This window comes from Crinia signifera, chromosome 4 (genome assembly GCF_055691185.1).
Source record: "Crinia signifera chromosome 4, ASM5569118v1, whole genome shotgun sequence".
Classification (NCBI taxonomy): domain Eukaryota; kingdom Metazoa; phylum Chordata; class Amphibia; order Anura; family Myobatrachidae; genus Crinia; species Crinia signifera.
In genome coordinates this window covers 284,368,694-284,395,740 of record NC_139220.1, presented here as the reverse complement: position 1 = coordinate 284,395,740, position 27,047 = coordinate 284,368,694, and the positions used below count along the sequence as shown (strand labels likewise).

The window sequence follows — 27,047 nt, the reverse complement described above, 5'->3', positions numbered from 1 at the left end:
AGAACAAGCTCCCACATTAAAAGACAAGGCTGTAAATTAGCTGGACAGTAATTAATTCAATTATTTCAGGCAGAATACCAGTAACCAGGAGAGCTACCTAGGCGGCATCCTTAAGGGTGCAATATCTATTAATCTTTCTTGTAGAATACCAGGACCAGCTGCAAGACTCTCATATGCTAGTGCTAATTTTGGCAAGGGTAACCTGCACCTGTCACACGAACATGCAGCCCTGGGTGTAATGCAGTGCAGTGTTTGACGCGATATTCAGTCATGCATTACTGTCCCCGTGCATTATCAGAGTCTTGGAATCGCCACCAGTGATTTTACTCCTCTTATGACAAACTAAGGGTAGATAGAACAGCAGCAAAGGTGCTACAGGACACTTCTGCACACATTCCCTGGGTCACTGGGGGCCTGTATTGGTATCTAGTTTTGTGATCTTCCTCTATGCATGCTCTCACTACCCATAGCATTAAAGGAGGAGCCAGTGGCAAGAGGCTGCCCCAGGACACTCTGCCTCTCACAGCTACAACGTAGAAGGACACATCTGTATATATTAGAGAAGCCCCACTTGCTACATACTTCAAATATAAATTCCACAAGCTGGATAGAAACACCTGTGTTGCAGCCACCATGCATACCACCACACCTGCCAGGCATGTGCTGATCTTAGCATGTAAAACGCATGCAGCATGTAAGGTCAGGAAATAAGCTTACCTTATTCTGAGTATCTTTTCTTTCCTTTGGCCTGTGAAGTAACAGTGGCTGATCCACTTCTTTTATTGTGATACCATAGTTCTTACTAAAAGACAAAATAAAATAAATGGGTAGACATAAAAACAATGACACTACATATAAATACAAACAAATTCAAGTACTTAAACACATTAAAATGTATGATATTCCAGATATACAGAGAAAAGGAATGCTATGTTGCAGCAACATTTGTTTGTACCATCATAACTGCCATGATGTTAAATACCAGAAGTGAATCTCTGGAAGCAGGCTAATTGTAGTATTTGTGTTTAGCAGTCCCTGTACATTAACGCAAAAGGGATCTCTGGTACTGTAGCTGGTAGTATAAGGCTTGTAGTTGTAAATGCTTATTCAGAGACTGTCCCCAGCTCTGGATATATGAGACTACAAGCAAAACAGTTGTCAATAAAATACGTCAAAATAAAGTCAGACGGCCACAAGGCACCAGTCTAAAGGGGTGTCGGACGCGGTCCTGACAGTCATTTACCCAACGTCGAGATCCCGACTGTCAAAATGCTGACAGACAGGTGCCCGACGGCCACCCGCTTTTTCCCCTCGTGGGGGTCCACGACCCCCATAGAGGGAGAATAGAATAGGTGGCGAGAGTACTGAGCCACAGTGCCCGCAGGGTGGCGAGCACAGCGAGCCCGCAAGGGGCTTTGTTGCGCTCACCATGCTGTCTGAGTCTGGCCAGTCGGGATCCCGACTGTCGGAACCCTATACCACACCCATCTAAAGATCCTACATACAGGGTGATTTCAGCCCTATTTCTAGGCGGTCCCATGCGTCGATATTGATGGCCTAGATCATTCACGCATGCAGAAAAAAATCTAGTTAGATCGTCAGTGTTCTTACCAGAGAACACTGGTCAGCATAAATTGCTCAGGACACATCGCTGGTGCATAGCATGTGTGTCAGCGATGTGAGCTAAACTGCATCGCTCAGCACAGGCCTGAAGTCACCCCGTGTGTCTGAGGCTAAAGCACGATACAGGGGTCAAGGCCGTAGGAAGTCCAATTCATACAGTAATCAAAAGATGTCGCAGACCAAAAAATAACAAAGTGAGAAAGATGTACTATGATTGTCAGTGTAACAGGGTAGTAAGAAGCTTCCTGGTGGAACAGATGGTTCTTAGAGAGCCAATCATCACTGTGTCTACACCACTCTGGGGGATTTGCTCCCTCAGAAACTACTGCACCCACAGGTAGGCATGGAGGAGGGAACATGAGGGTGGGGATGTCTGTGCACACAGGAGGAAATTTTTCCTCATAGGTACTGACAGGACATACCAATTCATCTTTTGGGATATTCCTGTGTCTGTGTACATATGTATGGGTTGGGCACTGGCTGAATTCACAGTTCATGGATGCTGAAGGCAATTGGGAACAGGGGACCAGTAGGAAATTCCTCCAGCTGACAGCTCTGACACGGACACCCTGATTCTCACCTGTAGTATTCGAGGAAAGTAATATTTGTGCCATCTGCCAATGTGAAGACATCTTTTGGGGATTTGTTCCACTCAATGTCATCAATGCGGTATGTACGGTTATTGTATCTAGTAATTACAACGCTTCCAACCAGCTGCTTCATAACTTCATCTTGGAAGTTCTCGCGGCTTTGTTGGTACAAAAAATGCCTGCAAAAAAGAGAAAGAACCGATGATGATAAAGAAACCATTTTTTTGTAATTAGCGATTCAATGTTTAGTATACAGGAAAACCCTAGAAAATGAAAAAGCCATTAGTTGTATTTATTCGATGCTGCTTTTTTATTGTCATTACCTTTTATTTATATGGCACCACCAAATGTCCGTAGCGCTGTACAGGAAAAATTACAAGGATACATACAAATAATACAATATAAAAAAAAGATTTAAACGGACTTAGGTGGAAACTATGAATATACTGCATATTAATTATGCATATTACAGAAGCACTGACTGACCCATTGTCTGTGAAAGGGCAGACATAAAGGATGCGACTTGCCGACTGTGACTGGGGCAGAGTGAGAACCAACAAGGTGGGCGGCCCTGACCAGAGCTTACAGGAGTAGGGGAGGAATGGATAGGTGAACTGGGAAGAGATGAGCTATACAGAGGGTAAGAGATAAATCGGAAGGGTTGGGAGGACATATTTACTTAGTGCATATATAGGTGATATCTGAAATAATACACGCTGCTAGACAGTCTTAAAGGTCGGGGGAGTGAGTTCAAGAAGAGGGGAGCAGCACGTGAGTGGTAACAGATGTGTCACGCTAAAGCTTTGCTTCCTATAGCAGTATGCTGTAGAGGGCTGGGACATGTTCATTCGCATGCTGGGTACTGTACAAGTAAATGGGAGGAAGGTGCATGCACTAGCCAGGTGCCATTCAAGCCTGGCATAGCAGGAGCACCTTTTCCATGATTGCAGCAAGGATCTGGGACACATCTATAGATGCAGGAGTAGGAGGAGGTAATCACAGTGGAGGCAAAATGACAATCAAAGGAAGAGAGGGAGAATGGACTGAGAGCAAGCTGTAGGAACCACTAATCCTGATGCAGAACTGGATGGTCAGTGTACACGAGTATGAAGAAAACTCTTATTGACACAACGGGACTGCAAAAATCTACACACGCTACAATTACTTCATTTCTGCAAAAGCATTGATAAATCCTGCGCTACGCGAAGTTGGAGCTGTGTCTCGTGTGGGTGTACAAACCGCAATTAAAATGAAGAAGAACTGGTGAAGTAAATGGAGCTTAATATTTAATGAAGCAGCTGTTCCCCTTCAGCTACAATTACTGTACTAAGCAGAATGAAGCCAGAATGAGAGGCGCACCAGGAAAACACCTACAGATGTGTCCTCTTACACTGCAAGGAGTGAGACGTCCAGCACGATGGGGACTCTCTAAAACTAGCAGCACATCAAGCTTGTTGACACTGCCCCACCAGCTACCCCATTTACACCACTGCTGACACAGGTTAAAAACCTGGGTACTTGTTTCCTAGTACGGCGACACCGATTTTAATTGTATGCAATCGGGTTGCCCAAATCGGGTCAAACGCATCGCATGCAACCAAATTGCATGCGATGCCATTGACCCGACCGACCCGATTTTTTACATTGGAACCAATGTTAAATGGTCCCTGAGACCCAATTTTACATTGGCCCCAATGTTAAATGCCCCCCAGACCCCATTTTTCATTGTATGCCCCCCCCATTGTTAACGCCTCAATCAACGTGAACACGAAGTGTGGCGAGCGCAGCAAGCCCGCGAGGGGCGGCGGTACGCGTCCTCCGACCTTTTCATACCCCCACTATCCACATCGGTGTAGAGTTGATTTTATATAGTAAGGCGAGCGAAGCGCGCATCGGGCTCGGTGGCTCGGCCACACTATGTAAACTCCACGCCGACGTGGATAGTGGGGGTATGAAAAGGTCGGAGGACGCGTACCGCCGCCCCCCACGGGCTCGCTGTGCTCGCCACGCTTTGGGTTGGCGTTCATCGTGGGGTGGCATTAACAATGGGGGGGATTTGACATAGAAATTACCCATCACGGTGGGTATACAATCAAAAATTGGGTATGGGGGCCATTTAACATTGGTTCCTATGTAAAATCGAGTCCATCGCATTGGTCGCATTGTATGCCATTATAATGGCATACAATGGACCCGATTTTACATAGGAATTTAACATTACATTACAATGTAAAATCGGGTCGGTTGCATCGCATGCGATGGACCCGATTTTACATTTGTCGGGAAACCTCAAAAAAAGCCCGAAAATTGGGTCCGTCGGGTCCCATCACATACCTTAAATTAAGGTATGCGATGGGACCCGATGGGCGCCGTGCTAGGAAACAAGTACCAAAACCTGTGTTTTGCGGTAGTGTAAAATTGGGTACTTGTGGAGTATCACGGCTCCCATCGTATGCCATATGTAGTGGCATACGATGAGATACGATGTTTTACCGATTTTTGAGCATTTTTGCTCAAAAATCGTATGGCATCGCATCCCCATCGTATGCCATATGTAGTGGCATACGATGGCATACGATGCGATACGATGTTTTACCGATTTTTTAGCATTTTAGCTCAAAAATCGTATGCGATCGCATCGGATGCCATTCGATGTGATGGCACCCGATTTTGCACTGAAATGCATCAGAATGCATTGAAATGTGTATTAAACTAGTGAAATGCCCCCAAATGCCATTTTTCATAGTGCACCACCCCCACTATCAACGTCAACCCGAAGCGTGGCGAGCGCAGCGAGCCCGCGAGGGGCGGCGGTACGCGTCCTACGACCTTTTCATACCCCTACTATCCACGTCGGTGTGGAGTTGAGAATAGAATAGTGTGGCGAGCGCAGCGAGCCACCGAACCCGAAGCGTGGCGAGCGCAGCGAGCCACGCGAGGGGACGCGGATACCTGTGAAGCCCAGGAGGGGACGCGTATAGCTGTGAAGGTATCCGCGTGCGCTCGCCACGCTTCGGGCTCGGTGGCTCGCTGCGCTCGCCACACTATTCTATTCTCAACTCCACGCCGACGTGGATAGTGGGGGTATGAAAAGGTCGTAGGACGCGTACCGCTGCGCTCGCCACGCTTTGGGTTCACGTCGATAGTGGGGGTGGTGCACTATGAAAAATGGCATTTGGGGGCATTTCACAAGTTTAATACACATTTCAATGCATTCTGATGCATTTCAGTGCAAAATCGGGTGCGATCGCATCGCATGCGATGTTTAGCATACAATCTGCATACGATGCAGGTCATGGGAGCCGTGATACTCCACAAGTACCTAAAATTGCATTTTTGTGTACAGTGTATAACATAAATGTATCACACCACTGATTACCTAAGAAAAAAATGTACCCAGTATATAAACTTTCAGTGCAATTTATTTATACCCCTTTTTGTGTCTACAATTTATAACACACAGGTGTAGTGCACTCAATCAAATGCAACTTTCTGCCTTTAAAATGTGATTGTGCTCTCCTCAGTGATCAGTGCTAAGCCAAAAACTACAGCTGTACACAACATGTCCTAATATTCACTGAAGCAGAATGCTGCAGCGAGTAAGCAACAGGTGAAGCTTTTTTGCGCTTAGAAGACAGAAGAAAAAGGGTGTTACTAAGCAATTGAACTTTGTCAAATGGCAGACAATGTTTTAACAGCGGCCTTTGGAATGTTCAGAAAACTAATAATTTTGTTGATATTACACTTTACTTTAGCAAAGCAGAATTCTGAAAATTTAAATACAGAAGTTAAAAAGTTGGGGGAAAAAACAATAATAAGAAAATAAAAACACTCTCTGTGATGTCTCCTGCAATGAGAGGGATCGGAGAATGCAGAGACCTGAATCAGGGGTGGGTAGCCACACAGAAATAATACGCAGCCTCCGCACAGAATGCTGAAATGCTTACAAAAATGGAGAAGGGCCAGATTTTTCTCTTTTGTGAGTAATGCATCAGATAGCATCACACACAAACACACGGCCCTGTGAGAGAGGAAAGGGGTGAACAGCCTTCAAGGCAATAGTCTCTTCAGGGGAGACACATACAGACAGAACTACAGAGTACAGAGAAATTACTCTCTGTTATAAGACCCAGTGTTGAGGGATGAAGGCTACATTACAACAGCTCTTACAGTGGAGAGGCTTTTAGTAGTCCTAAGATGGGTACACACCATGGAATGTCATCCGATCTGACAGATCAGACATAAAAAGGGATTTTTGTAAGAATTTACAGTTCTAATCCCTTTCTCTGATCTCATCCGAAGGAGCCAGGCACCTATGCTAAAGACTTGAGAGGCAGGCTCGTCCCTTCCTCATCCCGGATATCTTCAGTTCAACTTCTAAAGCACACTAGGATACATTAACTCAGTACAACGCCTGAACATATTAATATGAACAATTAATTTTGTATAACCAATAAATATTGACAACACATGAAACGGTATTACTTACTGAGCGTAAAGGGAGGGATCGCTGTGCCACCGGGATGAGATCAGAGAAAGGGATTCGAATGGTAAGTTTTTACAAAAATCCCCTTTTCTCTTTCACTCATCTTGGTGACACAGCTCAACTTTGGGACGTTCAAGAGCCGATCCTTTGGGAGTGTACGTTCAGGTTTGCAGTTCTCATCACTGCTCGCCCAAATGAGGCATCCTCCGACACAAACTCATGGAACCTGTAGAATTTTGTGATTGTGTGAACAGAGAACCAAGTGGCAGCCCTACATACAGTACCTGGTATGCCGAAGCCCCGTGGCGCACCGCACAAGAGGTAGCAACCGACCTGGTGGTATGAGCATTTATCCTGGAAGGTACTGGTCTACCCACTTTTGTGTAAGCAAAGGCAATAACAGACCTCAGCCAACTAGCAATGGTCTGCTTAGAAGCAGGCTAAGCTATTTTATGAACATCATATAAAACCAGCAAAAGATCTGATTTTCGAACATCTTTCACTCTGTCCACATATATGCGCAATGCGCGAACCACATCCAAAGTTTTTAACTTGTTCCTATTTTTTACCCCCTCAGACGGGGAAAACACTGGAATAACAATGTCCTGATTTAAATGAAAAACTTTCGGAAGAAATTAAGGGACTGTTCTCAACACAGCCCTATCCTCATGAAAGACCATAAATGGAGATTTACTAGATAAGGCTCCCAACTACGAAACCATTCTAGCAGAAGCAATAGCTAACAAAAAGGTTAACTTCCAAGTGAGATATTTCAGGTAAGTGGACCTCAAAGGGCGGTTTCTGCAAAACCGACAACAAAGATAGATCCCAAGGAGCCACCGGTTCTCTATATGGAGGCCTCAGCCGAGAAACCCCCTGCAAAAAAGTTTGATCCTCAGGCGGTAATGCAACGTTTTTCTGAAAAAAATATAGTCAAAGCCGATAACTGTACTTTCGTTTTGACCAGTTTTTCCTAAAGGATGTTTCTTTACTTACTGGGAATTGGGGATTATCCCACAGTGGCAGCAGGGTATTGGGGGTGTTTATCAATTTATACTCTTTAGTTACTTTGTCCCAAAGGGACAGGGAAAATTTGATTACCGGGTGGACCTTATCCCTACTAGGTCAGTTGTTTTTTGGGACCCAGAGTAATGTAGAAATAGTTGATATATTCAATAATTGTGCCTCTAGTTGTACCCATCTATGTATTTCTTTATTGGTGTGCCACATCACTAATTGTGCGACTTGGGCTACATAATAATAGAATTTTAAGTTAGGGACCCCTAACCCGCCTTCCCTAGTGCCGTTTTGTAGTGTTTTAAAACGAACCCGTGGCCTTTTCCCCGACCACAAAAAGTGGGAAGTAAGGTTATGCATGTTTTTGAAGATCGTAGGGGGGACTCTTATAGGAAGGGCTTGAAATAAATACAACAACCGCGGAAGCACATTCATCTTTAGGGCGTTGGCTCTACCCGTCCATGGCCCTTATTCTGGTTGGTGCGGTCGAGCCGCATATGCGGCTCCGACCGCACCAGACGAATCCCCGCCTACAAGACGGATCGGCACGGCCGTCCGTACACGGACGGCTGCCGATCCGCATGAAAATGGCGGGGCGTACGCCTCCACCATGTTGGGAGCTGCCCCCTGCATTCGATGGTCGTCGACCATCGAAGGCAGGTCCGCACGCCCCGGCAGCTCCCGCAAGCTGAGACCACACGGACAATAGTCCGTGTGGTAGCTTGTATGGGGGCTGAAAGCTGACATCCGGCGACGTCAGCTTTCCGCCCCCATGAGTTGCGTCATGCCCTCATTAGCATGCGTACGCCCCGCGTTTGCATGGGAACGCCCATGAAACGCGGGGCGTATACATAGGGAAATGAGGGCATGAAGCCCCTCACTCCCCTATACGCCCCCTTTGCGGCGTAGTAACGTTATGTGCGGCGAATTCGCCTGCACATGCGCAGATTGACCTCTGCGCATGTGCAGACGGAAAACATCGGCGGTACGGCCGCACGCGGGCCGTACCGCACGAATCAGAATAAGGGCCCATGAGATTTGGATCTTGGCCCAACCTTTTATGTCATTTGTAATCTCATTCAGTAGTCTAGGGTAGTTAGCATCATATAATTGATGGTAAGTTTTTGTAATATAAATACCGAGGTACTTAAGGTGGGAGTTTTTCCACTTAAATGAATGGGCGGCGGCCAAATTCACCTTTGAGCTAGGAGGAAGATGGAGGTCCAAAATTTCCGTTTTTGCTGTATTTATCTTAAAATTTAAAATTACCCCAAATTCAAGGGCTATCTCAAATACTTTGTTTACAGATTGCAACGCATCCGTTAGTGTCAACAATATATCACCCGCATACAATACGATCTTATATTCCTCTGATCCAATTTTGGTACCTCCAATTTCCTGCTCGTTCCTTATTTTGGCTGCCAGGGGTTCAATCATAAGGGCAAAGATCATAGGCGACAAGGGGCACCCTTGTCTGGTCCCATTATTAATTTTAAAGGGAGATGATTTATTGCCATTTATCGACAATGCTGCCATAGGGTTCTTATATAATGCTTGAATACCCTGTAGAAAACGACCGCGGATTCCATATCTCGGGAGCAGTAGGTCCATATACCTCCATCAGACCCTGTCGAAGGCCTTCTCCGCGTCTAGGCTCATGACAAGGGCTGGGGTATATGTAGAATTAATAGATGAGATAGTGTCTACTACTCGCGTAATGTTTTCGAAGGCCTGCCTATTCGGAATAAAGCCCACCTGATCCGGGTGTACTAATGAATCGATCACTCTTGCAAGACGATTTGCCAATAATTTAGCAAAAAGTTTAAGATCAGTATTCAATAATGAAATGGGGCGGTAGTTACTACATGCTGTGTGGTCACGGTCTGGCTTGGGGATCACTATTATTTCTGCTAGTGTTGTGGCCGGATACAGTGGGATAACTGTATTTTCATAGACTGAAGACTCAGCCCTGAAGCAAATCCATCCTGCAAAAATTCCAACAACCTGGAAACCTTAAACCTAGAGGTGTGGACTTTCGCACCGCCTAATATAGATTTTTCACACCCTGTAATAATTTGCCGTGGAAACGGGCTTCCTCGCATTAATCATGGTACCAATCATTTCCTCTGAAAATCCCCCCCCTTTTTTTTTTAAATGGAGGTTTCGCCACGCCGTCAAATTGAACAGAGTAAGGTCCTGGGGCAGAAACCGGCCTTGCCTTAGAAGATTTGGCCTGAGCGGTAGTCTCCTCGACTGTGTCGACAAGCTCAGAATGCTTGAATACCAGGATCTCTTTGGCCAGTCTGGAGCAATCAGAATGACACAAGCCCTCTGTTCCCTCACTCTTTTGAGCACTCGAGCAAGCATCGAAAATGGTAGGAACACATACGCCAACCTGAACCCCCAAGGAATTGTCATGTCATGAATATAGCCGACACTGACTTCCGCCCATTTGAATATCGTGACCTCTGCCATTGCCATCTTGCTGCGCGTACCCCTTTGATGGTTCAAGTAGGCCACAGTCGTGGTATTGTCCGATTGAATGCGGATGGGTAAACCCTTCAACATTGCCTGCGCTTGAACTAGGGCCTTCCAAACCGCCCGCAGTTCCAGTACATTGATCTGCAAAGAAGTCTCTTCCTTGGACCACAGACCCTGCAACTGAGAGTTCAAGACCACCGCTCCCCAGCCTCGGAGACTGGCATTGGTGGTAACCATCAATCACTCCCACGACTGGAGAGAGTATCCCATCAGAAGAGATTCCACATCTGTCCACCACAGCAAAGAGAGAGTTTTGGGATTTCCCGACCAACACGCCAGAATGTTCCATTGGAACGGCCTGGAGTGGAATTTGGTATACTGCAGTGTTTCGAAAGTCGCCACCATCTTTCCCAGGAGCCTCGAGCAAAGCCACACCGAAGGACTGCGGGAAAGCAAAATGGTCTGCACTAGCAGGCGAATGTCCCTGGCTTTCGATTCCAGAAGGAATACTCAAATCAAATGAGTGTCTAAGATTAAATTGCAACCTTTGAGTGGGAACAAGATTGGACTTTGGCAAGTTCAGAATCCATCCATGACTCTGCAAAACCCGAATTGCTACTGTCATATTCTTTTGTAACTGTTCAGTTGACTCTGCTTTGAAAAGCAGGTGGTCCAAATATGGGATGATCACAATTCCCTGAAGTCTGAGAGCCACCACCATGACAGCCATGATCTTTGTAAATACCCTCGGAGCGGTCGCCAGTCCAAAGGGTAGAGACTGAAACTGCAGGTGTAAATCGCCTATCGCGAAACGCAGTAAGGATTGATGTTCTCCGCAAATAGGATCATGCAAATAGGTGTCTTGAATATCTATGGACGAGAGGAATTCTCCCGGCTCCAGGCTTAGAAGGACTGACTCCATCTTGAAGTGATCCACCCATAAATACAGGTTTAGTGCTTTTAAGTTTAGAATGGGTCAGAAAAACTGGTCTGGTTTGGGCACCAAGAACAGAATGGAGTAAAATCCCTTCTTTCTTTCTTCCCGCGGTACCGCCACACCCTTGTCGATGAGAGATCTCGCTGCCCCCAAAAGGGCTTGTCTAGAGTGAGCATCCCTGGTCAAGAACGTTGGAAGAAATCTCCTTGGCAGAGTTCCCTTCAGGTTGATTCTGTACCCCTGGGAAACTACATTGAGCACCAGAGATCCTGGCATGACAGTGCCCAAGCCTCCCAGTACTGCAAGAGGCAACCCCCCACTCTGGGTCCGGAGCAGGGAGCCTCCAGCCCGTCATTCTGAGGGCTTTTCTTCACTTTTGGCAGCCTGCTTTCTTGAAAAGGCGCCAAAGCGGGATCTGGGACCTCTACCTTTCCCTGCGTTGAATCTGCCCCTACCTGACGCACCTCTGGTAGAAGCACCTCCTCGAAAGGAGGGACGAAAGGACTGCCGAAATGCAGCGAACCTAGGAAAGCCTTGTTTATTAGAAGAAGAGAGGTACCAGGTCCAGCATAACATGTTTTGGAGGTCACTCCTTCGTCAGACGTGGTCCACGTCTGAAGAAGGAGTTAACTCCGAAACATGTTACACTGGATGCCAATACACTGAAGGGAGAATACCATCTTGAATCACTTTCATCCAAAGCCTGTGCGTGGTGCAATCTATTGCTACCCGGGACCCACCATCTATTTGAGCACCTAGCCCACCGCACACACCTAATATGGTGAGATAAATGTTGATTTCATCCCCGTCGAATGATTTAAGCTTGTTGTTTGTATTTACCTTGCTTGTCCGTCAATGCATTTGCACTTAGAAAATTTGACTTGCACTTTTATTGTATGTTAATTTTTAATGTAATAAAACTTCCTATATCAGCTGAGAGTCTCAGGGGGATACTGGAGAGTTCAACAAGAATTCAACAAGAAAAGGTACCAGGTCTGCAGGATTGGCGCATGGGCCAATCCTGCAGACCTGGTACCTTTCTTGTTGAATTCTAAAAGAGTGGGTGTTACTCTCCTCTTTGGCCAACAGAGGGCAGCTAGGTGATCTCTTGGCTAAAATAGTGTGCAGAAAGTGTCACCTGAAACCCCCTTTTTTATTAGAAGAAGAGGGCAAAAATTTACTTATTTTGTACTTCAGCCATAAAGCCCTCCTGGCTGTCACGGATGTGGCAGACACCTTAAAAGCCATCTTTACTCCCTCTTCCCCTGCTTTGCAGGTGTACTCAGCTGCTGCCTTAAATTTTTCAGCTAAGATGAATTCCTCAGAATCAGGTTGCAGCAGAGAGCATAAAGTGTATGCCCAAGTAATCATGGCTTTTGACACCCAAGCAGAAGCTATCACAGGTCTGAGCGTAAAGCCCACACCCTCAAAAATAGCCTTTAAACAACCCTCCGGTTTCTTGTCTACCGGGTCTTTAAATGTCGCACCACCTTAAACCGGCAAACAGTAGCTTTGGACAGTCTTGCCACAGGAACACCCACCAGTGGAACCGTCTCCCACACCTTTACATGTTCCTCTGGTAAAGGGTATAAAGTGAGAAACCTCTTGGGCAAAATAGGCTTTTTATCAGGAGCTTTCCAAGCTCCGTCCGATAATTCCAGCATGGCTATTGAAAAGTAACAGCATCCCTGCGCTGTCTTTTAAACACTCCCTGCTGTGGGGCCTTATTCCCCTCAGATAAATTTAAAGCTTGTCTGACTGCGATGATCAAATCATCAAAACCAGGGACAGAGATATCCTCTTCCTCTGACCTCACAAGTGGGGCAGTAGGGGAAGAAAATGACAACCTAGGAGCCCCCCAGTGTCCTAAAACTGTTCCATAAGAGTACTGTTTAATTTCTGTACCCCCCCCCCAAGGCAGTTTCCTGCATTACCCGAAGAAAAGCAGTATCCCCGAGATGGAGGGATGGAACCCATAGACAACTGAGAGGATGACAATGGTCTGGGAGATCTCACCAATTCATTCATTTGCCTGTTTAAAAGCTGCACTAAGGCAGACACTGATTTTTCTAAAGACACAGCCCTCCGGTTGCTCAGCCCTCTGGGCTTGTGCTCCTTTAGGCACAGACTCACATAAGAGGCAAATATCCCCCTGGTCCATCTGTTCAGGGGTTACATTTATACCGCAAAATCTGCATAATATATAGAATTGCCCAGCAGTATCTGAGCTCCTGTACCTGGTTGCGACCTCCACGGAGTTCAGCCAGGAAACCCATCCAAAATGGCGGGTGCCATCGCCCAAGATCCCCCCTATGCAGGGAGCCGCTTCGGGGTCCCCCAGGGTCCAGGACAACCCCCCTGAGTGGGGGTACAAGCTCCGCGCGACAGTGTCCCTCAGCACACAGGGAGCTGACAGGACGCGCTTCTGTCAGCCTCTGCTGCGCTATCAGTGTGAGGATTCTTAAAGAATCCTCACACTGTAACTGCCTAACTAAAGTGTAAAATTAATAAAAAAAACAAACACCCTAGCTAGCTCTCTTTGTGGCTGATCCAGCAGCCCTTCAGCATAGCACCCACTCCGGTGGGCACCTGAAACAAACTGGAGATATCCAGGATGCAGAAGGTAGGAGCCTGCCTCTCAAGTCTTTAGCATAGGTGCCTGGCCCCTTCGGACCCCTCCTACATCCCAAAGTTGAGCTGTGTCACCGGGATGAGTGAAAGAGAAAGATCTTTCGGTACTCTTTACCTAGAACGGCGCCCGCGATTGAAATCGCGGGCATCGCGGGTAAAATCGCGGTAATCGCGGGCATCGCGGGTAAATCGCGGGTACATCAAAATCGGGTACCCGCGATTACCGCGATTTTCCCATAGGGAACAATGTTAAAAAGCCTGATTGACCGCGATTTTAGCGTTAAATGCCTCAATGCCCGCGATTTTCCCATAGGAATCAATGTTAAATGGGCTACAGAGCCCAAATAGCCCCAATTAACCCTTAAATGTCCCCCCAATTTTTGTACGCCACCCCACGATCCACGCCAACCCGAAGCGTGGCGAGCGCAGCGAGCCCGCGAGGGGCGGCGGTACGCGTCCTACGACCTTTTCATGCCCTACTATCCACGTCGGCGTGGAGTTGAGAATAGAATAGTGTGGCGAGCGCAGCGAGCCACCGAGCCCGAAGCGTGGCGAGCGCAGCGAGCCCCGCGAGGGGACGCGGATACCTTCACAGTTATACGCGTCCCCTCGCGGGCTTCACAGGTGTCCGCGTGGCCACGGACACCTGTGAAGCCCGCGAGGGGACGCGTTTACCTGTGAAGGTATCCGCGTCCCCTCGCGGGGCTCGCTGCGCTCGCCACGCTTCGGGCTCGGTGGCTCGCTGCGCTCGCCACACTATTCTATTCTCAACTCCACGCCGACGTGGATAGTAGGGCATGAAAAGGTCGTAGGACGCGTACCGCCGCCCCTCGCGGGCTCGCTGCGCTCGCCACGCTTCGGGTTGGCGTGGATCGTGGGGTGGCGTACAAAAATTGGGGGGACATTTAAGGGTTAATGGGCTCTGTGGCCCATTTAACATTGATTTCTATGGCCAAATCGGGTGGATTGAGGCATTTAACACTAAAATCGGGTCCATCGCGGCTTTTAACATTGCTTCCTATGGGAAATCGGGAGCATCGCGTCGCGGGCATCGCGGGTACATTTATGGCCGGCCGCGACGCGACCGACGCGATTTTTCAGGTTTAACATGGTTTTCAATGGGAAAATCGCGGGCATCGCGTCGGTCGCGTCGCGGGCAGGCATAAATGTACCCGCGATGCCCGCGACAGGCGCCGTTCTAGGTAAAGAGTACCGATCTTTCACATGGGGCATATCAAGAAGTGTGTCAGCCCACTGCTCCAGGAAAGCTGGAACCATGTATCTAATATCTAGCAAGGCCATTCAGCAACATTCAGCATGGCATCCTGCTTGTCTATGTACTTGCCAATGCAGGGTCAGGTCGCCCGTTGGATCAGCTGGGTACACATGCTGACTAGTGTGTACCCAGCTTACTCGCAGTCAGATCAGACTCTTAATAAGGATTTAGATAAACAAGGAGATCACACTTTGTGTTACTGAGATATACATTACTCTAACTAAAATTATGCTAATTATGTTAATTAGTGAGGTCCAAGAATTAAGTAAGTTCCAGCAAAGCTAAAACATTTATTATTTGAAGCCAACTAAACTGTATGCCACTGGCATAGCAAACAGATGATTGGGGAATAAACATATAAAAGATTACAAGACAAAAATGCATATGCAGACATGATAAGAGATCACAGACAGAACTTGCACAAAAATATATATTTGACAAGTCGAAGAGAGAGACTCTTAATGAACAAGATGGCAAACCAGGCACCTCACTGTAGAATCAATGAGACATTTGAGGGTGGTGGTAACAAATGATGCTGGAGGAGTGCCACCTGCTCCTCCTATGACCCAGCCCAGCTCAGACATGGAAGTCACAAGAAGCCATTATGTGGAAAGACAATAGAACGTCCATCACATTCAATACCTGTACGGCTGAATTCTGCTTCTTTTCATAGCATGGACAAATAGAGTACAGGTTTAATACCGATTCTCCGGCACCTGATGGTCCAGAAACCTCCTTTAAATCGGGCATATCAAGTGCTGGGTGAAGTTAGGATTGCTAGGGTGCTAGATTGTGGAAGGGGCTGTGGGGGGCTTAGAAGCACTTAGGAGGGCAGCGGTAGAGTTTAGAGCGGTAGTGGAAGGGTACTGTAAGGCACTGCAGAAGCTTGGATGCCCTGCGGCAGAGCGCTCCCTGCTTTAAAATGGTACCACTGATAATCCGTCAAAAACCCTAATCCGGTCCAGTGCTGGAACTTACAATGCTGGATAATCAGTGTTCAACCTGTACCTCAGCAAGACACTGTTGCAATCTACACAAAGTCTTTCATAAGGGACCACTAAATGCAACAAAAGACTAATGGATATCAGCTAATTATTAAAGAGAGGTTGAGGGACACACAATGACATTATATGATCAAGCACAAATGTACCAGGGACCTTCATCCATAATAGAAATAGTGACTGGGGAATTGCCTGATAACAGACAACAGATAAATATTTTCTATGTAAATGCTTTAATTATCTAGCCAAGAGGTTCTCAAACTCGGTCCTTGAGGCACCCTAATGGTCAAGGTTGTAAGTATATTCATGCTTGACCAAAGGTGACTTAATTAGTATCTCAGCCGACTTTATTTAACCATCTGTGCTAAGCCATGGATATAATTAGAAGTTGCACTGTTAGGGTGCCTTGGAAAACCACTAATCAATTCTATTGTGGGTGGTAAAGAACAATGGACACCAGTGTATTTCCCAGCACCACGTCTCAAATGCTGAGATACCAGACTGATTGTGCATAGCAGACTGCATAGCACAATACCAAACTGTGATGGAGGATAATACTTACAAGTAAAGGCCCCCATACACTATGCGATTTGGACACGATTTTGCCCGATTCCTATAATTCGGGCCGTAAAATCGGCCCAAATCGCATATGGAGACCTGGCCTCCGACCCGATGCGCTGCCCCGTGCGCATCGGATCGGAGTCGGCAGGTCGGACGGGCTGCACATAAGATATTCTAAATCTTATGTGCTGCCCGGAGCCGTGCGGGGACTGCAGCTGGCGGAGGGACCTACCAGAGCCGGGCGGAGGGATCAGGGGAGCGGCGCAGGGAGCCCGGCAGAGGAGGAGAAGAAGCTGCCGTCAGCGGGAGCAGCGCAGAGTACCAGGGAGCCGGGCCGGGCAGAAGACGCTGCCAGGCAGCGCGAGTGGCAGCGGGAGCAGAACACTTAAAAAAAAAAAAAAAAGCCCATACAAATGCATAGGAAGCCATTGATTGGCTGAGACCTCTCTCAGCCAATCAAAGGCTTCCTATGCGTTTATATAGGCTTTTTCTTTTTTAAGTGTTCTGCTGCTCCCGAGTCCCGCCGCTGCCCGGCAGCATCTTCTCCTGCCTGGCCTGACTCCCTGGTACTCTGATAGTCAGAAAATGATTGGTTGCTATGGGCAAATCAGAGCTTTTTTATTTTTAGGAGCTTTAATACATTTACCCCTCAGAACTGTATTTTCTTCTGTGAGCAAAGCTTTATTGTGTGAGGATTCCTCATCTGAAGACAGACAGCTGTATAGGTTCATCGATGATCGGCCAGCACTCACAGATTATGAACTTTCGTGGATAGATACCACATCTACTGGCTTACCATGTTTACCCTGTTTTAAATCCCTTTTCATATTTTATTCTTTATATAAAAATAAATCGCGTTTTGGAAAAGATACCATTATGGACGTCTGATTACATCTCACCCCATGAGTACCAACTACGCCATATATTATCGCTGAAAAAAAAAAAAACATTACACATTTGAGCATACCATTACTCATGTGAGTTTGGTACGCATCTAGCTGTTGGTTCTTAAAACACTTTTGGAAATACCTCTGTATGAAACCAGATTCATCCATTGTATATATCCATGTGTTTTCATTCCATATATTCTTCGTGTCAATGGTGATCGATTTAGCATCTAGAATCTGAGAGCCTCATGATCGACAAAAACCAACATCCAGAGGGGAGTATTTGGTCTTTTGTATATAGATACCCATGTGTCCAAAAATGGAATTTTGTACTTACCGATAAATCCTTTTCTCTGATTCCACAGGTGGCTCTGGAGATTACAGTGGGGAATAGAGGGCGACCATTAAGAGCATGGGCACTTTAAGAATTTTACATAGTTTGGCCAGCTCCTCCCCTCTACTTCCCCCCTCCAGCCAGTCAGAGGACTTGTGGCCAGAGGGCGCTGGAAAAGAACACTCCTCCAAGAGAAAGACAATGTACATCTCAACATTAAGGCCATAGGTGGAAAGGATAATAGAAATCTTTAGGCAACAGCCAACCACACCAACAACCAAAAAAAAAAAATTGTGTAACAAAGATAACTGCGTTAACTCTGGCAGGTGCCCTAACCAGAACTGGGCCACCTGTACCAAGGCATAACAGCACCAGAGAGGGCGTCCAGTGCCACCTGTGGAATGGGAGGAAAGGATTTATCGGTAAGTACAAAATCCCATTTTCTCCTTCATCCACCAGGTGGCATGGGAGATTACAGTGTGGATGTCCCAGAGCTCACTTACCGGGAGGGATGGCGCTGAGAGCCCCCCCAGCACCGAACGACCAAACTGAGATGCTTGGGCAGCAAAGGTGTCAAAACTATAGAAACGGACAAAGGTACGATGACCTGTCCAAGTGGCAGCTTGACAGAGCTGTTGGAGAGAAACCACTCGGGCAGCCGCCCAGAAGGGACCCACCGCACGAGTCGAGTTGGCAGTCATAGAAGGCTGCGATGCTGCCAAGTAAGCCTGACGAATAGTAAGCTTCAACCATCTCGCCAAAGTCTGCTTCGACGGAGGCCAACCCGGCTTGGCGGAGTCATAGAGGATAAAAAGAGAATCTGACTTCTGCAAGGAGGCAGTTATAAAAACGTAGATTCTCAGGGCCCGGATGAAGTCCAGAGAAGTTGTCTCTGGGGAGTCTTCCGTAAAAGCAGGGATAATAATCGGCTGATTGATGTTAAAGGAAGAAACCACCTTAGGGAGGAAGGAGGCGCTGGTCCGTAACTCCGCCCTATCCTGGTGAAAAATTAAGAAGGGAAGCCGACAGGACAGAGCACTGAGTTCCGAAACCCTTCTAGCCGAAGCGAGGGCTAAGAGAAGAACCGTTTTCCAGGTGAGGTACTTGAGTTCCACCAACTCCAAGGGTTCGAACAATGGAGACTGCAAAAAAAAAAATCCAAGTCCCACGGAGCCGTGGGAGGTCGGAAAGGTGGCTGTAGTCATAACACTCTCTGGAAAAATGTCTGCACCTGAGGTAAGAGAGCCAATTTCTTCTTAAAGAAGATGGAGAGAGCCGAAACCTGGGCCTTCAGGGAACCCAGGTGTAGGCCTGCCGAAAGCCCAGTCTGCAAAAAAAGCAGCAGACGTGCCAGCTTAAACGTTCTAGGAGATACTCGATGCACCTCACACCAGGAAACATATGCTCCCCAAATACGGTAATGGGCCAATGTAACCTCCTTCCTTGCTCGCAGCAGGGTGGAGATGACCGCCTAAGGAACCCGCGCCCTCCTTAGGATGGCTCTTTCAGTAGCCAGGCCGTTAAATGCAGACGACCTAAGTCTGGATGGTGGAAGGGACCTTGAGAAAGCAGATCTTCTCATAACGGCAGAGGCCATGGTTCGTCCACGAGAAGGGATGTGAGGTTGGTGTACCACGAGCGGCGTGGCCAACCCGGTGCCAACAGGAGCACCGTGACCCTTTCTCTGTAAATCTTCTGTAGAATCCGAGGTAACAGCGGGAAAGGCGGGAAAATGTACACAAACTGGTAGGACCATGGAAGAGTGAGGGCATCCCCTCCGACTGCTGCCAGGTCTCGCGTCCGTGAACAGTACAGAGGCAGCTGGTGGTTGAGGCGAGAAGCCATCAGATCTATCTGAGGACACCCCCCAACGGTGTATAAGGGCTTGAAAGACCTGTGGATGGAGTCGCCATTCTCCCTGATGGACCTTGTGGCGACTAAGATAGTCCGCCTCCCAATTGTCCACCCCCGGGATGAAGACTGCAGAGATGGACTGAAGGTGGGCCTGAGCCCAAAGAAGAATCCGACTGACCTCTCGCAGATTCCATTTTGAACTTTACAACCCGTAGGAAGGGGTTCAGGTCCTTTAAGTTGAGGATGGGGTGAGTGGAGCAGTCCGGCTATGGCAGGAGAAAAAGAGTGGAATAGAACCCTTGTCCTTGCTGGTCCAAGGGTACTGAAACCACCACTCCCATATCCAACAACTTTAGGACCGCGGCCTGAAGGGCCACACCTTGGTCTAGCGAAGCTGCCAAACCTATTGTGAAAAACCGTGGAGGGGGTTGATGCTGGAAATCCAGCTTGCAGCCAGAAGCAATAAGGTACCGAACCCAGTGATCTTGTGTGGACTCTAACCAGACTTCCCTTAAAAAGACACAGACGTGCTCCCACTTTGGCCTCCCCCAAGTGGGAGGGCTGGGCATCAAGCTGAACCCTTAGGGCATGGGTCCTCAAACTGCGGCCCTCCAGATGTTGTGAAACTACAAATCCCAGCATGCCTTTCCACAGTTTTAACACTCCCTTATAGCAAAACTGTGGCAAGCCATGCTGGGATTTGTAGTTTCACAACATCCGGAGGGCCGCAGTTTGAGGACCCATGCCTTAGGGGGAGCTTTTGCTTGCTCCCTTCCCCCCACAGCCAAAGGAAGCGCTTGACTTGGGGCGACCACGAAACCGCTGCTGGGGCCGAAAAGAGTGGAAGGAAGGCCCCTGAACCGGCCATCTGGATGGGGGAGGTGGAGCAGCCGAGGGTAGGAAATTAGACTTTCCATCTCTGGCCTGAGAGATCATCTTGTCCAGTTCAGGACCAAAAAGGAACTCTCCCTGGAAGGGAAGGGCCTCCACCGCCCGCTTAGACTCAGCATCTGCCTGCCACTGCCGCAACCAGTGAGCTCTGCGTGTGGAGATAGACAAGGCCGAGATGCGGGAGGATACCCTACAAATGTCAGTGGACGCTTCGGTAACATAAACCGAAGCCTCTGTGATGTGGTTGGCCAGAGTGGCCAACTCACTGGGTATTTTGAAAGCTCCTTGGAGAGCTTAGAAGCCCAAATCTCTATTGACCTAGTCACCCAGCAGCTTACCTGCGCCGGACGTTGAAGAACCCCGGCTGCCAAGAAGTGGTGGTCTCCAGCTTCTTGTCAGAAGTCTCCTTCAGAGAGGAGGCTCCTGGGATGGGAAGAACCATCTTCTTAGAGAGATGGGAGACAGACGAATCCACAGAAGGAGGCGTCTCACATGCCTTTCTGGTGTCTGCAGGGAAAGGGTATGTAGTTAGAAACTTCTGTGAGACTTGAAAACGTTTATCAGGGTGAAGCCAGGCTTCCATAAGAATGCGGTTTAAATCCTCCGACACTGGAAAGGATGCCGCCTGTTTGAGCCTTTTGCCAAACAGCTGGGGGCGCTGTTGGGGTTGATCTGAGTCTGCCATGTTCATGGTAGATTTGACCATAGCAATGAGGTCATCTAACCCCTGAGGAACAGGTTCAGAGACCTGTTGTGGCTCCTCCACCTGGTCCTCGAACTCACCCTCCTCAAGAGGAGGCATGTCTTTGTCCGACCCAGGGGTGTCAATGCTCGCAAACACACGCTTGGGAGCAGTGACCGTCTGAGGGGCCAGGGGAGAAGGGCACGGTTGAGGGGCAAGTGGTGGCGGAATCTGGGGACCGGGAACTCCCGGGGCCAGGGAGACTTCACTGCTGAGGTGAGCTCAGCCTGTTGCCTCCTGGCCACCTCCCTATCCTTATGGGACGCAGACAGCTCAGAGGAGAGGTTAGAGATCACCTCTGAGAGCTGGGACGCCCATGCAGGAATGTCATGCTGGGGTGGCAATACTGGGGCCTGGGTGCAACTATCGCAGAAAAGGGCACCCTCCACATGAGGTGTAAACTTATTCTGACACCTCTTACACACCACCTTATGAGGTTTAGATGAACCTCCTGCCATGCTGCCCCACACACACCAACAACCCACAATGCGCACTCAGAATGAGCAAAGAAGGGGGGTGATAGGTAAGAGGAGAAATAGCCCAGAATAGCTGCCACTGTCAGTACTGCGCTATGGTGTAGAACACAGCAGCGCTCTGACAACAATTTGAATAAGCCTATTTCTCCCAAAAAAAAAATCCTCAAGTCCCCACTGTATACACAGTGCTGCAGGGGATCTTGAGGGGTCAGCGGTACCCATAGGAACCCTCTTTGCAGCCAGGCAGGGCGGCAGAGCAGGGACCAGGAAGCCAGAGACTCCAGAGCACATGGAGGGAAAATGGCCACCTCCAGTGCAAGGGAAGGCTCCAGGGCGGCTGGGAGCGTGCAAAGCTGCAGACTCCGCCACCTTGAGAAGGCGCGATATTCAAAACCCCGCTGACCTTCACCGCACATTAAAAAAGTCGGCTTCCCTGCGAGCAGGGAGTCAGGGACTCACCCTTCTGCTGTGCTGCCGGCGGCAGTGCAGGCTTGGGGGGACTGTGACGCAAGCCGCGGTGTCCACTCTGGGACAGCGGTCCCAGGAGCCGGGGACCCCTGCGCAAACCACAGGCAGTAGCTCTGGGATCCCCACCGGCAGCTCCCACGTCGCAGACAGGCAGCGGCAGAAGCTGCCTGTCTGTCCTCAATTGTAGAAATGAAAAATTTAATGAAACAAAATTTCTAATGCTCCTGAAAGCAACAGTACACCCAGCTCCTGCAGGTCACAAACGAAGACTGGCTAGAGGGGGGAAGTAGAGGAGAGGAGCTGGCCACACTATGGAAAATTCTTAAAGTGCCCATGCTTCTAATGGTCGCCCTCTATTCCCTACTGTAATCTCCAGTGCCACCTGGTGGATAAGGAGAAAAAGGGAGCGCCCACAATTTGTGTATAAATACTTATCTGTCCTGTCTATTTGAAAGAGATATGTGGGCAGATGTCAATATTCCAAGATAAGCACCATGTTATCCTTTAAAACCATTTATTGTAGCAATATTTACAGATTGTCAGACATCAGACTGGAGAAGACTTTAGGATTCCTAAATTAATGAAAAAAGACTAGGCCTTAATCACATTGAAAACTGGACAATTGTCAACTCTATATGGAAGGAATGGGGGAAAAAAAGGGGATTTTTGTAAGAACTTACCGTTCAAACCCTTTTCTCTGAGTCCAACCCGGTGACACAGCTAACCTTGGGATGTAGGAGGGTCCGCATGAGCCAAGGCACCTACTGTATGCTGAAACTTCTTCTGGACGCAGGCTCCTCCCTTCCGCATGCCTTCATGCTTCAGTTCAATTTCGAAAGCACACTATGATACACAACTCAGTACAATGCCCGACATCTTATATGCATAATCATATAACCATAACATGACACACATGAACGGTATGACTTACTGAGCATAAGGGAGGGATCGCTTTGTCACCGGGATGGACTCAGAGAAAAGGGGTTGAACGGTAAGTTCACAAAAATACTTACAAAAATCCCCTTTTCTCTTTCGTCCATCCCGGTGACACAGCTAACCTTGGGACGTTCGCGAGCCGGTCCTTTGGGAGGGTACGCTCAGACTGACAGTTCTTATCACTGCCCGTCCAAATGAAGCATCCTTCGACGCAAATTCATGCAACCTGTAAAATTTGGTAAAGGTGTGAACAGAGGACCAAGTGGCAGCCCTGCACAACTACTCCGCCATAGCCCCATGACGCATAGCCCAAGAGGAAGCAACTGACCTGGTGGTATGTGCAATTATTGGAGAAGAAACAGGTCTACCTACCTTGGTGTAAGCAAAGGCAATAACTGACATAAGCCACCTGGCAATAGTCTGCTTAGAAGCAGGCCAAACTCTCTTATGCACATCATACAGAACCAACAACAGATCTGTTTTGCGGATGTCCTTTACGCTTTCCACGTAAATTCGCAAGGCGCGAACTACGTCCAATTTTCTTAATTTGTCCCTATTTTTTGCCCCTTCTGGATGGGAAAACACCAGGAGGACAATCTCCTGGTTTAAATGAAAAGAAGAAACCACTTTCGGTAAAAACTTAGGCACTGTTCGAAGCACAGCCCTATCTTCATGAAAAATTAAATGCGGAGATTTACAGGACAACGCTCCTAACTCCGAAACACGTCTGGCCGAAGCAATGGCTAACAAAAACTACAGTTTCCAAGAAACATATTTAAGGTCAGCCGACCTCAACGGTTCGAATGGAGGACTCTGTAGTACTGACAGAACCAAAGATAAGTCCCACGGCGCCACCAGCTGCCTATATGGGGGTTTTAACCCGGTAACACCCTGTAAAAAGGTTGGAGCTTCAGGTAGATAAGCTATCTTTTTCTGGAAGAAAATGGACAGTGCAGAAAGCTGTACTTTCAGAGACTGTAATCCCAGTCCAGATGAGAAAACCATCCTGTAGGAATTCCAGCAATCTAGACACCTTGTACATGGAGGTGTGTACTTTCTGACGCTCACACCACCTTATGTAAATGTTCCATACTCTGTGATAATTTGCAGCAGAGACAGGCTTACGAGCCCTAAGCATAGTCTGAATTACAGCATTAGAGAGACCTTTCTTTTTTAAAAAGGTGGTCTCATAAGCTAGGCCGTCCAGGTGAAGAAAGGGCCCTTGTCTTAAAAAGTCCTGATGAAGAGGAAGAGGCCAAGACTCTACTGACAACCTCAAAATGTCCAAGTACTGTACCATGACCTCTTGGGCCAATCTGGTGCAATCAGAATGGCTTGCACTTGCTGAGACCTCACCCTTCTCAATACTCTCGGTATCATTGGGAATGGACGAAAAATGTATACCAGGTGAAATTGCCACTGGACCGTCATGGCATCCACCGCCGAAGCGGATGGATCCCTGGTCCTGGAGCAGAACATCGGAACCTTACAGTTATTCCTGGATGCCATTAGATCTAACTCTGTGAGCCCCCAGCGACTGACAATCTCCTGAAATACCTCCAGATGCAATTTTTCCCCCTCCAGCAGGTCCTCCCTGCTGAGGAAATCCGCCTCTACATTCCGGATACCCGGAATGAAGATAGCCGACAGAATTGCAATGTTGAGTTCTGCCCAGGTAAAGATCCGCGAGGCTTCCTGCTTTGCCATCCTGCTGCGAGTCCCGCCCTGATGATTCAGGTAAGCCACAGCCGTGGCGTTGTCCGACTGCACTCTGATCGGAAGACCTTTCAAACAATCCTCGGCCTGCTGAGGAGTCTTTCAAACTACTCGAAGTTCCAATATATTTATTGGAAACCTGGATTCCTGATTGGACCAGAGACCCTATAACCGATGGTGAAGGGCAACTGCCCCCCCACCCCCTGAGACTGGCATCGCTCGTAATCACGACCCAGTCCCAAGAGCGAAGTGACCGCCCTAGCTGCAACGTCTCTATGTCCGTCCACCAAAGTAAGGACTCCTTTGTCTCCCGAGAGAGAAATAATCTTTCCTGTTTCATGGTCTTTGCATTCCCTGACCAACAGGACAGAATGTTCCTTTAAAATGTTCTGGAATGAAACCTGGCAAACTGAAGCGTCTCGAAGGTCGCCACATTCTTGTCGAGGAGTTTCACCCCTTGCCAAACTGTAGACCTTGGAGCCCTCAGTAAAAGAAGAATTAACTGGCGAAGTCCTTTGCTTTGGACACCGGGAGGAAAACCCTGGTGTAAATGGATGTCCAATATTACCACCAGAAATAGTAATCTCTGAGAGGGAACCAAATGGGATTTGGTCAGATTTAGCACCCATCCCATGTCCTGAAGAAACTGAGTTGCAATGGACAGGTGTTCCAACAACTTGCTCTCTGACTCTGCTTTGAATAGCAGATTGTCTAAGTATGGGATGATCACAATCCCCTTGAGCCTCAGTGACGCTGCCAAGACCGCCATCACCTTTGTGAATACCCTTGGTAGGGCCTGGAACTGTAAATGAGTCTCTCCTATTGCAAAGCAAAGTAGAGACTGATGTTCCTTGCATATGGGTATGTGAAGATATGCATCCTGGATGTCCACGGATGATAAAGATTCCCCTGGCTCTATGCTGCCTAGCACTGAGCAGAGGGACTTCATTCTGAAATGATCCACCCAGAGGTGTAGATTTAAAGATTTCAAATTTAATATGGGTCTGACTGACCCGTCTGATTTGGGCACCAAAAAAAGTATCGAATAAAAACCCTTATTGTGTTCCTCCTGAGGTACCGGGATCACAACCTCTTTTTTCCTGAGAGCCAAGGCTGCTCCCAAAAGGACCGTGTGTGCAAGGGCTTCCCTTGGTAAAGGAGTTGGCAGAAATCTCCTTGGAGGATTCCCCCTGAGACTTATCCAATAACCTAATGAGACAATGGACAGAACACAAGGGTCGGAGGTTGGAATGTTCCACTTGTCCCGATACTGCAGGAGGGGACCCCCCACTCTGAGACCAGAATGGGGAGCCTGTACCCTGTCATGCGGAGGATTTATCCTCTCCTTTGGACCCTTGCTACTTACTGAAGGCCCCAAATCTGGATTTGGCAGCCTTACATCTACCTGCCGGGAATCTACCTCTTCCCGCCTGTCCTTTACTGGAAGCACTGCCACGAAAGGAGTAGGCCTAAACGCCCCAAACCTGAGGCCCTAGCGGTGGTAGGCAGGAAGGTACTTTTTCCCTCCATGGCCTGTTTTATAATGGCTTCTAGTTCAGAGCCAAAAAGTAATTCCCCTTTAAACTCAAGAGTTTCCAGGGCTTTCTTAGATTCGCTGTCAGCATCCCAGGCCTTTAGCCAAAGGGCTCGCCTAGCTGACACAGAAGTGGCGGAAACCTTGGACGCCATTTTTGGCGCCTTCCTCCCCAGCCTCAGTGATGAACTCGGCAGCACATCTGAGTTTCTCTGCCGGGATAAACGCCTTAGAATCAGGCCACAGCTGATCACCCAAAGCCTCAGCCCACTTAATCATAGCCTTGGCTACCCAAGCTGAGGCAATAACGGGGCGAGTGTATATCCCACTCCCTCAAAAACAGCTTTTAGGCATCCTTCCACTTTCTTATCCACCGGATCCTTAAAGGCTGCACTACCCTGCACTGGCAATGCTGTGGCCTTTGACAATCTAGCCACCGGAGTGTCCACAAAGGGGACTTTCTCCCACATTTTTACATGCTCTTCGGGCATGGGATACATATTTGTATATATCTTGGACATGGACACCTTTTAGTCCGGAACTTTCCAAGCCTCCCCTAAAAAGGAGACCATACCGGGGTCTGAGGGGACAGTAACAGCTTCTCTG

General features: G+C 48.1%; 1 protein-coding gene across 2 annotated transcripts in view; it reads right to left on the bottom strand.

Annotated features, from left to right (window-relative positions):
• Nucleotides 1–27,047, bottom strand: part of PIWIL2 (piwi like RNA-mediated gene silencing 2) — a 188,391-nt gene that overhangs the window by 89,051 nt on the left and 72,293 nt on the right. For both annotated transcript variants that reach the window (XM_083184821.1, XM_083184820.1), the window contains exons 11-12: nt 2,204–2,392; nt 718–802 (exon numbers count right to left, since the gene is read on the bottom strand). In XM_083184821.1, the coding sequence (XP_083040947.1) occupies nt 718–802; nt 2,204–2,392 (274 nt within the window). The remainder of the gene's footprint in view (nt 1–717; nt 803–2,203; nt 2,393–27,047) is intronic.